This window comes from Bufo bufo, chromosome 6 (assembly GCF_905171765.1).
Source record: "Bufo bufo chromosome 6, aBufBuf1.1, whole genome shotgun sequence".
NCBI lineage: Eukaryota > Metazoa > Chordata > Amphibia > Anura > Bufonidae > Bufo > Bufo bufo.
Window position 1 is genome coordinate 74,653,783 of NC_053394.1, and position 12,178 is coordinate 74,665,960.

At 44.7% G+C, this 12,178-nt stretch overlaps 1 protein-coding gene across 1 annotated transcript in view; it reads right to left on the minus strand.

Moving 5' to 3' along the window:
* Positions 1-1,333: 1,333 nt before the first annotated feature.
* SIRT1 (sirtuin 1) overlaps positions 1,334-12,178 on the minus strand; it is a 28,721-nt gene continuing 17,876 nt past the window's right edge. The window contains exons 9-10 of the mRNA XM_040438305.1: positions 10,176-10,721; positions 1,334-2,625 (exon numbers count right to left, since the gene is read on the minus strand). Of these exons, the coding sequence (XP_040294239.1) occupies positions 2,321-2,625; positions 10,176-10,721 (851 nt within the window). The 3' untranslated portion in view covers positions 1,334-2,320. The remainder of the gene's footprint in view (positions 2,626-10,175; positions 10,722-12,178) is intronic.

Here is a 12,178-nt window from a genome sequence, read left to right on the forward strand (position 1 = left end):
CTTCAATGATCCACAGCTGGAGATCGATCACAGAATGAAGTCTTTTGGAGGAGTTAATCTGCCTAATCTCGCCCTAACGTCGCAGCTGCAACCTCTCCCTATGCTTCAATCAGCAGAGTGACGTGCAGCGCAACGTGACCCAAGCTTATATAGAGGCTGGGTCACATGCTGCACTGGCCAATCACAGCCATGCCAATAGTAGGCAAGGCTGTGATGGCCTCTTGGGGCAAGTAGTATGACGCTTGTTGATTGGCTGCTTTGCAGCCTTTCAAAAAGCGCCAAGAAAGCGCCGAACACCGAACCCGGACTTTTACGAAAATGTTTGGGTTCGGGTCCGTGTCACGGACACCCCAAAATTCGGTACGAACCCGAACTATACAGTTCGGGTTCGCTCATCCCTAACCGAGATGGAAAAATATTATAAATTCTGTAGTTATATACATGTCCACAAGAGATGCTCAAAGGGAATCTGTCACCACAATCTTGGAGCACTATCTGCAATAATACATGCGTAGTACTGCAGGTAAGGAGTCCAGATCTGTATTTTTTTTTTCCTACTATCCCCCGTTCTCCTTCTGTCAGCACTCAAAGCTGCGCTGAAATACATTGTCGGGACTGCTGTGCATGCGCACAGCAGTCCTCCCCATTATGTTAGCACAGCACGGCAGTTCAGATTTCAGTACATCTTTGATCTTCGGATGTAATACCGCAGATAACAGTCCAAGGTCATGGAGACAGATTCTTTTAAAATGCATCAAGAGTGACCACAAAAAATACCATGTTAATTAAGTACAAGGAACACTTATTTTAATATGGAAGGAGAAACATACTGTCACTTGTCAAGTTAACACATAGGATTCAAGTGCATAAAAAGTTACATTTTCTTCAAAAAAAACAAACTGTACAGTTACATTCCATAGTATAAATACTGCAATATCAATATGTATCAAGAATACATACTACAGAGAAATTTGCATATTAAGGCCACTTTCACACTAGCGTTTTAGTTTTCCGGTACCAAGATCCGTCATAGGGGCTCAATACCGTGAAAAAAAACGGTTCAGTTTTGTCCCCATTCATTGTCAATGGGGACAAAACTGAACTGAACAGAACAGAGTGCTCCAAAATGCATTCCGTTTAGTTGCGTTCCCATACCGGAGAGCAAACCGCAACATGTTGTAGTTTGCTTTCACGTCCTGGGATGTGGAGCAAGACGGATCCGGCATGACCCCCAATGCAAGTCAATGGGGACGGATCCGTTTTCTCTGACAATAGAAAACGTATCTGTCCCCCATTCACTTTCAATGGAGTTCATGACGGATCCGTCTTGGCTATATTAAAGATAATACAACCAGGTCCGTTCATAACGGATGCAGATGGTTGTATTATCAGTAACAGAAGCGTTTTTGCTGAACCCTGTCGGATCCAGTAAAAACGCTAGTGTGAAAGTAGCCTAAGATGACAGACTTTTTATTGAAAGGACTGATAGAAATTCTCCCAGAGGGACAGATCCCTCCCCACCCATACAAAGACAACACAAACCTAACAAAATAAATTAGGCACAGTATTGACACAAAAAAAAGCTGCGGAACATGAATATCGCGGGAACAGTTGCATTTACCCGGAGAGCCGAGCATCCATTTTTATATTATGGAGATCTGTACAAACACATTCATATATATATATTTAAAAAAAAAGACTAAGTTAGAAATTTCTCATTTACATTGGCTCGTTGGTAACCTAAATATTCTGTTTAAGTCTGAATTACAAAACCTAAAATGCTGAAAATTAGTCATTCAGTTGAAGAATAATGATAGACTAGAAAATGTCAAGTTGTCGGATAAAAAAAGTACAGAAAAAGCAAAAAAAAAAAAAAAAAACTATGCAAGTGTTTTCTGTTGTCGGCATCTGATAATGTACTGCTACTCAAAAAAAAGTAATGACAATACCTTGTCTTTGGCCTATTGTAGCTGTCCCTTTAATTGAAACCTTACATTTAAATATCTTTTGTCATAACTGAAAAACAAACCCAAAAAATAAAAGTCTCTACAAGGATACATAAATTATTGGCCACAATACTGCATAAGTCGTCCCACCACTACGCAGACAGAAAAAAGCCAGTTACAAAAATAATTACAGAGGGGTTTAGAGTGAATATAAAGTTCTTTAAAAATTCTTACGACCGTTTACTTTGTGTGTTTTCTTATACTTTTTAACATTTGTGTTTAGCATGCTTTTGAATCCACATGTTCCCATGCTTTGTACTGTCCAGTTTAAATCCTTAATGCTGGTGTTTAGAAGAGCTAAGGCAGTGTCTGTTCTATAACTTTGCAGGTGCGTCGTCATTACCTAAAACCTCATTGTTTTCGTATATTAAAAGCCCTTCAGACTCCTCCTCGAGCCCAACTCTATGTTCTGTGTCGGAGTCATTGTCAAATTTGACCCGGTAAAAATCCTCATTCTCGCTGTCTTCATCGACGTGTTCCTGTAAACTTGGGCTTTGTAATGATTCGCTGTCGCTGTTCGTTCCGCACGAGCTGGATGACAGGTCTTCCTCAGAATCCGAATACACCTCTGCACCGTGGAAAATATAGCGATTTGGGGCCATAAAAAGATACTGGGTGCCTACAAAAAAAAAAGAGGGAGAATTAAATTAAGACTAAAGCCTGTAGTATTACGCATTACTCCCATCAATCCCCATTAATTTTGAGAATATAAAAGCCAAAAGGGCTGCTTTAGGGCTGGATCCCCTTCACAGTGGCGATCACAGCAGGGAATTATTGCACAGCTTCATTCTTTGCAGTCCAACTTCCACCCATCAGAGAATAAAAATTAAATTTGACCCCAGTTGTTTACTCCATTGAGGTCAGGGTCAACTGCGACCACAGCATTTAAAGGGCATCTGTCAGCAGATCTGTACCTATGACACTGGCTGACCTGTTACATGTCCACTTGGCAGCTGAAGGCGTCTGTGTTGGTCCCATGTTCATATGTGCCCGCATTGCTGAGAAAAATGATGTTTTAATATATGCAAATGAGCCTCTAGGAGCAACGGGGGCGTTACCATTACACCTAGAGGCTCTGCCACACCCTCTGCACTTTCATACAACCTGGCAGTAAAAACATCACCTGGACCTGTCAAAGTGCAGAGGACGCAGCAGTTGCAGAGAGAGCAAAGCCTCTAGGTGTAACATCAACGCCCCCCTTGTTTCTAGAGGCTCATTTGCACATGCCCTTTAAGCAGGTCACATCATCAGCAGCCCCCATGGCAAAATGGTGGGATGCTGATGGGGGCCTTACAAAGATTGCCTATCACTAAATGGCTAACAGGAATAATACAGAGCAAAACAAGATTACTGTGAATATGTGATTAGAAGCCCCATAGAAGAACCAATGAGAAGAGGAACATTAATGGACATCTTTAAAGTAGCACAGAAGAGCTTTCAAGGAAAGGTTCACCTTTAGGCTCCATTCACACGTCTGCAAATGGGTCCGCATTCGTTCCGCAATTTTGCTGAACGGGTGCGGACACATTCATTTTCTATGGGGACGGAATGGATGCGGACAGCACACAGTGTGCTGTCCGCATCCGCATTTGCGGAGCGCGGCCACGATCTTCAGGTCCGCAGCTCCGCAAAAGATAGAACATGTCCTATTCTTGTCGCAGCTTGCGGACAAGAATAGGCATTTCTATGGGGGGGCCGGGCGGGTGTGTTGCGGATCCGCAACACACCACGGTCATGTGAATGGAGCCTTAAAGGGGTTATTTTGAAATGATATTCACTAAAAGGCCCCAAACTGTATTGTTCTGCACACATCTGTAAATGTACCAGTCACCCACCCACGTATTGGCCAGCTAAACACCACAGAGGCATTGTGTCCACATGACACAGAGGCGCCAATACTCCATTTACCTCCGTGAATACCATCTCTGCCACCCTGGAAACAACCTCTTAATAGGTGAAGAGTCTCCTGCATCTGCACATGCCCTAAACGCACTCAGTTACCTTCCAGTGCCCGTGTAGAAGGGCATGCGCTGACAAGTCAGACGGCAGAGCCATCTTGCATCCTATGGATTTCGCCAACCCCGGTCATCAATATCTCCGTGCAAATGTGCATTAGTTACATCACAGTAAGGGTCTATTCACACGTTTGTAGAATGGGTCCACATCCGTTCCGCAAATTGCGGAACGGGTGCAGACCCATTCATTATCTATGGGGCAGGAATCAATGCGGACAGCACACAGTGTGCTGTCCGCATTTCCGGAGCGTGCCCCCGATCTTCCGGTCCGCGGCTCCGGAAAAAAAAAATAGAACATGTCCTATTCTTGTCCGCAATTGCGGACAAGAATAGGCAGTTCTATAGGGGTGTCGGCCGGGTGTATTGCACATCTGCAATACACTTCGAACGTGTGACTGGATCCTAAATGGAAGATTCTGACTATAGACAAGAGATTCGGGCTGGGGCTACATGGTAACATGAAGGTTGCGTCTTCGCATGGTGACATTGCATCTAATGATTGTCAACGGGGTTGCGATGCAACAACCAACCTGCCACGACAGTCACAGAGCCCAACAGTGTTGGATTTGCCATCACAGAACACAATGCAAATTGTGTGCAACTGCAACTTTTCTGTTATTTGGCAAGTCAAAAGTTTTGGTTGAGCAACGCATGTTGCCATGTACCCCAGCCTAACAGATCTCGGCATCAGAAGGTAAGTAACCCTACTGAAATAGAGATGGAAACATCGGCTAGGACAAAATACATTCCTAATGTCATCAAGCCACACATTGTCTAATTTGGCAGCATTGCTGATCTGCCAAAACACTTAATTTCCTTTTGATTTGTCAAGGAACTATTTTTGATGGCTAAGGGTCCATTCACATGTCAGTATTTTGTAATCCGCATCCGTTAATTAGCAAAATGGAATGCGGACCCATTCATGTTAATAGCCCCTCAAAATGCGGACAGGACTCAGTGTGTTCCACGAATCCGCAAAAAATAGAGCCTGTCCTACCATTGTCCACAAAATGCAGTCCATGGTCCCACTATAGTCAATGGGTCTGCAACAATGCGGATGACATACGGAATGCATCAATATGTCATCCACAATTGGGGATCTGTTTCCAGGAAATATAAAAAAAAATATATAGTTTTAGTACCCTAGCAACATATATTCCTCCTTCCGTGACGGAACGGATGTACAATTGGTAAAAATGGAAGGTTTTTGCGGGAATCTGGATCTGCCCAAAAATGGAACGAAAATCTGGAAAAAAAAACTATTTACGTGTGACTGGACCCTTTGGCTACTTTCACACTAGCGTTAGGATTGTCCAGCAGGGGAACAGCCTGCCGGATCCGTACTAACGCTTGCACATCACCGGATCACTATAATGGGGATGAGCCGGAGATGCAGCCGCAACACGGCAAACATGTCGAGAGGCGGCCGGACAAATATAGCACCATGCTCTAAGGCTGAAACGATTCCTCGATGTAATAGATTTTAAAAAAAAAATCATCAGTTTTCCCGCATCGAGGATTCGTTTCAATCACGTGATCACAGGGCGTGAGTGAAATGAAGCCTTTCACTCACCGCTCCGTGGTCTCCAGTCGGCACCACGCTGCAGGGCCTGGCGTGCACACGACGCTGGCTGACGCTGTGTGACACGTCAGGTCCCTCCCGATGCATGCTGGGCAGAAGACGCGTTCGTCTCCTGCGGACTCCATGTCAGCGCTCTGCCAGGAAAGGTAAGTATAAGATAGCACTTGCAGGGGCCTGAATCTGGGGGTTTGGGGGCGTAGATTTGAAGGGGGTACCATTGATTTGAAGTGTTGGCGCTGGGGGGCATGGATGGCAAATTGGCAATGGCATGGGGGGGGGGCCGATGATGATATCTGATGGCACTGGGGGAGTGAGGGATATGGCATGGAGGGGCTGATCTGATGGCAGTGGGGGACATCACAATGGATGGCATGGTGGCACTTGGTTGGGGCCGGCAAAATGGCAATGGATCGCATAGGGGTCTGGCTCTGATTGCAGCAAGGGAGGTTCTGATGGTGGTGGTGGCAGCCTGGGGGTCTGATCATGGTGGCACAGGCATGGGAGGACTGATTGAGGGAAAAGGCTGACTAACTTGGGGGGGGGGGGGGGGTATTGTGGCTGAGATGTGATTTGGGGGGTGTAGTTTGATCTGCGTGTTCTGATGAAAAATATTTTGTTTCTGAAATTCTTATTTTAGCCCCCCCCCCCTTACCTCCTGTGACTCTTTTACTGTTGCACAATGCAAGAGGCAAGACCTAAAGAAGTATTACCTTACTTTAACTGCGAAATGGAGAAAGAGAGAAAATAGTGAGGCCGAGGGGCGAACAGAAGAGACAGGACAGAGAAAACGGCACAGAGCGTCCAAAGTTTGGGATCATTTCAAGCTGAAAAAGAATGAAAGCTCTGTACAGTGTGTCTATTGTAAAACCGAACTAGCCTACCATGATAGCACAACATCAATGCTTCAACATCTCACCAGAAAACACCCAGTTTTTCGCATTTAGTTCACCGAGCGGACCGGACCCAAGGTAAAGCAAACATTTTATATGATCTACACACACACACACACACACACACACAACACTCAGGCTTTGTATTGTAAGAATAATGGTTTATTTAACCTCTTTTTCAGTACATCACAATCACAGCTACGTGTGGACAGCTGCATCCCGTTCAGCTGAGCTTGCAGACAGCATTCTGAACATGATTGTCACAGACATGCGCCCGCTATCTATGGTGAAGGATGAAAGTTTTCAGAGAATGATTTCCACTTTCAATCCAAGATACACTCTTCCTTCAAGAACCTACTTCATGAAAATTATGGAGAAAAAGTATTAAGAAATCAAAGGCAAGTTGAAGAACACTCTTAAGGAGACTGGCAGCATTGCACTTACAACTGACATTTGGAAGAGCGTTGCTACAGAAGCTTATCTGGGGTTGACGAGTCATTTCCTTGGGAAGGATTGGGAAATGGAGTCCTACAGCCTAACTACGATGCCCCTTGAAGAAAGACACACAGCTGCAAATATTGCAGAGCGGCTTGAGGATGTTATTGCCGTTTTTGGCATTCCACCAAAGTAAGTCAAAGCTGTTGTCCATGACAATGGTGCTAATGTTGTAGCAGCAGTGAAGAATTTAAAAGAAAAACGTGTATGGGCATCGGGGCGATGTGCAGGTCACACCCTGAACCTGGCTGTGCAAAGCGCTCAACCAGCTATCTCTAAGTGTGTGGCTTGTGTAAGATGCCTTGTTTGAGCATTTTAAGAAGAGTGAGTTGGCATGCACCAAGCTAAAGGAGAAACAGCAGATGGGCACACCACAACACATGCTGGTGCATGATAGAAGTACGCGCTGGAACAGCACTTATCACATGATATCAAGACCGCTGGAACAAAGATGGCCGGTGACTGCTGCTCTCCCAGACCCAGAAGTGACTCCAAGAGGAAACCACCACCACCTTGATCTGAAGCCTGAACAGTGGAGCCTGATAGAGGAGCTAAGCCAGGCCCTTGAGCCATTTGAATGAGCTACGGTGTTTGAGTGGCCAGAAGTACATTACCCTCTCTGCACTTCCACAACTAGTGCAAAACCTAAAGAAGTCTATAGGGGGTTTAGCTTTTGAGACTGCACCATTAAGGTCATACATACCAGGCTCATGTGGTAGAACAGATCACAACAAGATGGCAAGAACTATCTACGTTTCAACCTGACTCTTCAGACACTGCCCTAATTGCCGCTGCTCTGGATCCTAGATTTAAGAAAAAACTTAAATTCGTGTCTGCTGATGACTCAATCAAGGTCCAAAAGCACAGTACAGAGCATGGCACTCTGTTGCCAAAAAGGTAATGACATGGCCCAGTGAACATGATGGAGCTTCTTCTAGAAGAGGACAAGAAGATAACACTGCTGCAGCAAAGCATGCCTAGGATCATGCAACAGCCACATCATTCCTCCAGAACATACTGGGATCATCAGAGTCCAGCTCCTGCGATGAGGAGGATAAGGAGCAGCAGTTAAGTCAATCTGTGCAGAAGGAGGTCTTAATGTACTTTGGAGAACATCCCGTATCCAAGAAAGAGAATCCGTTGTCCATGGTGGAAAACAAATGAAACACGCTATCCGGTACTAGCAAAGCTGGAAAAGTCCTTTCTGTGTATTCCAGAAACATCCTTTCCATCAGAGCGTCTGTTTTCTGCAGCAGGAAACATAGCATCAAAGCGCAGGGCCAGCCTCAGTTCTGAGCATGTGGATATGCTCGCTTTTCTTCATTGCAACCACCAAATGATCCTTTAGGCCACGAATCAGCAACCTTTGGCACGCATGCAACACGCTCTGTTCTTCTAACTCCTATAGAAGTGATTGAAGCATTCTGGGAGTTGTAGTTCCTGGACAGCTGGAGTGCCGGAGGTTGCTGATCACTGCTTTAGGGTAAGCTGGTTCATGCAAACTTACATGCACTTTACCATAAGTACCTTGTTCAGGAGATCGCTTTATCCATACTGGTGTAAAGGTCAATTGGTTTAGCAACCAATCAGATTCCACCTTTCATTTTTCAAAGCTGTTTTGGAAAATGAAAGGTGGAATCTGATAGGCTGCTATGGGGAAACTAAGGCCTCATGCACACAACCGTTTTGGTTTGCATCCGAGCCGCAGCTTTTGCAGCCTGGATACACTTCAATGGGGTCGCAAAAGATGCGGGCAGCACTTAGTGTGCTGTCCACATCCGCTGCCCTGCCCAAAAAAAATAACCTGTCCTATTCTTGTCCGTTTTGCAGACAAGAATAGGCAGTTATATCAATAGCTGTCCGTGCCGTTCCGGACCGCAAAACACACAACAATCGTGTGCATGAGGCCCAAGTCAGTTTTCCTTTACACCACTTTTGATAAATCTATTCCCCCCCCCCCCTAGTTTTTGTTGTCTAAAAATGCCAGAAAGCCTTAAAAGAAAGCAGTACAGATGTGTGCAAGACAGAACTAAAGTTGAACAACATAAAGGGTAAGGCAATGTTGATGTCTTACCACTTTGTTTACTTGTATTTTTCTTTTTAAAGTAATTTAGCATTTTTTATTTGGATTTTGCTTTTAAAAGAAATTTGATCATCTTATTTAGGTTTCTTTAACAGCTTAGGCCAGGTTCACATTGCAGTGTGAACACTGGGACTCTGATCATCTGGCGACTGTCCGGAGTCCAGCCACAAAATGCTATGTCGCTGTGCAGCATTTTTTTGTCCGGATCCCCATTACAGTCAATAGGCATCCAGCTATAACAGATGCAGCCAGTGAACATCGGCAGTCTAATCCTCCACCGGAACAAACTGCCGGAGTTCACAACATAACCTTAGATACACATTCTGTCAGAAGAACAGCCTGCTGGAGTATACTGTATTGGGTATAGCCGGATACAACCAGCTATATGCTCTCATTGACTATAATGTGGTCCAAGGCCATCTGGCCATGTTTCGGCATACATGCTGGGTATCGTCCAAAGCTTTTTTTTTCGGTCCGGCCAAAACCCAGCTTGAATGCTGTAACAAGGCTGGACCCCAATCGCTGCAGCAGCCGGCAGTATCCAGCTATACCAGATATGGTACATTCTTGCTGTTCTTATGACAGAATGTATATTGCAGCTGTGAAAGAAGCCTTATGTGTATGGAATTATGTGCTTTACCACTGTAAGAAATAAAAATATAGTTTTTATAAAGTAATATGTTGTTTTAAGAAGGTTTTTCTTATTAGAGTACTTGATTAATCGTAAAAATAATTGATCGAATACTCGATTACTAAAATAATCTTTTACTGCAGCCCTACTCCCACCTGTCCCCATTAGAGTTAATGGGGTTGGGCTTTCGGCAGCACACTTGTGCAAGCGTTAGTACGAACAAACCTAATGCTAGTGTGAAAGTAGCCTTAAAAAGGGTTCCAAAACCATAAGGTGCTGGATAAAAGACATTTGCTATGTTATCCACTGGTGTACAGATGATACATCAACACAGACGCAGGAAAACTGCACAAAACCGAAACCAAAATCTATTTCAACGCTGCACAGAAAACAGGATGCCAGATAAGACAGTAATGACAAGCATGTGAAAGTCCGCCGAAATATCCATGAAAGACTCAAACACACAGGCTTACCATCCAGACATTTGCTGATCTGTTCCTTTGCAGCTTTACTTGTCAGACTTTTCCTGGATGGATCAATACTGCTCTCTGTAAGAAACTTCTTGGAATCGTCATTGCTAACTGGGTTCTCACTTACAGGCTCGGACGTCTCCAGCTGCGTTATGCTGGCTATACCGTTAGCATTGCCTGCGCCCATTTTTCCTGGTCCACTCGGAGAAAGTTCAGATTCACTTTCTGAAGACTGACATTCTTCCAAGGGTGGAGTCAGTGGCAGTTCTGGGCGAGCTAACCAGTCTTGTGAAAAGACATCTTGTCCGGCACCTATGGGCCTAGGTGTCGTCGTCTCTGGCAAAAGTACTTTGTTTGGTCGAGGAGGCTTTTCTGTGATTTCTGAAAGTTTAATGGAACTGGAACAAAGTGCTGTATACTTTCCGCCCAGCCTCTGACACAATTCATTTATAATAACATCGCAGTCACCAAGTAGTTCAATATCAAAATGGAGATGAGGCAATGGCTCTCGGTTGATTAAAATTTGAGGCACTTCATGAGGGATTGAACCTTAAGAAACAGAAAAATAAAAAAGGGAGTAGTTAGTATAATAATCCAACCACAAAAACAGAATAAGGGTCCATTCACACGTCCGTAGTGTATTGCGTATCTGCAATACACCCGGCCGGCACCCCCATAGAGCTGCCTATTCTTGTCCGCAATTGCAGACAAGAAAAGGACATGTTCTATTTTTTTTCCGGAGCTGCAGACCGGAAGATCGGGGCCGCGCTCCGGAAATGCGGATGTGGAGAGCACATAGTGTGCTAATGAGAGCATCCATTCTGTCCCCATAGAGAATGAATGGGTCCACACCCGTTCAGAATATTGCAGACGTGTGAATGGACCCCAAGCTGTAATTTTCTGCTGCAGATTTTGCCCTGAATATGCATTAAATCCACAGCGAATCTGAAGTAAAATCAGAACTCAATACTTAATGATGAACTGTGCTGCAAAATTCCACAACAAATCCATCATATACTGGATAAGCTGTGTACATGGACATCCGCAACACGACCTAAAGCCTGTATGTACTACATTTTTTCCATAAATTCGAAAACGTGACTGGGACAACCAGTCATAATTATACTGCACCACAACTACAAGACTGCACTTACACAGTGAAGAGGCAGAAAACACTCACATGAGTGCCGTGGCCTATTGAATGCCGCCAATCTGACATTCGTGACCTGTCCTGAGGACGGGTCCTCAATACGCTAGCCCTGCACCCAGGTCCTCAATACGCTAGCCCTGCACCCAGGTCCTCAATACGCTAGCCCTGCACCCAGGTCCTCAATACGCTAGCCCTGCACGCAGGTCCTCAATACGCTAGCCCTGCACAACCCCTTTAACTCCTGCAAGAGGCCTCTTAACATATCAAGTTATTTATCCCACACTGTGAAAACCTGTATTTAAAAAAAGAGAATTGCCGTATTTGGTCACCTCGCCGCCCAAATGTTAATAAAGGGAAAAAAAAGAAATTTGGTTAAAATAGTTGTTTGAACCCAAATGGTACCAACAAAACTACAGCTCGCCCCAGAAATTAAGGCCTTTACAAAGATCCAGGTAAGGATGTTAGATTGTGGCAGTGCTTCTCAATTATTTTCTGTCATGCCCCCCCTAGGAAGAAGAAAACATTTCGCGCCCCCCCCCCCGCGCGACTGTAAATAGTATCATTTGTCTATAAAATTGTTATAAGTACACCTCTGCATAACACTGTATCCTTATTAACGTATAAGAGAATAAAAAAAGAAAGAAATGTGGATCGGACACACACTTATGGGGGGATCTGTGGATGACGGACACTTATGGGGGGATATGTGGATGACGGACACTTATGGGGGGGATCTGTGGATGACGAACACTTATGGGGGGGATCTGTGGATGACGGACACTTATGGGGGGGATCTGTGGATGACGGACACTTATGGGGGGGGATCTGTGGATGACGGACACTTATGGGGGGGATC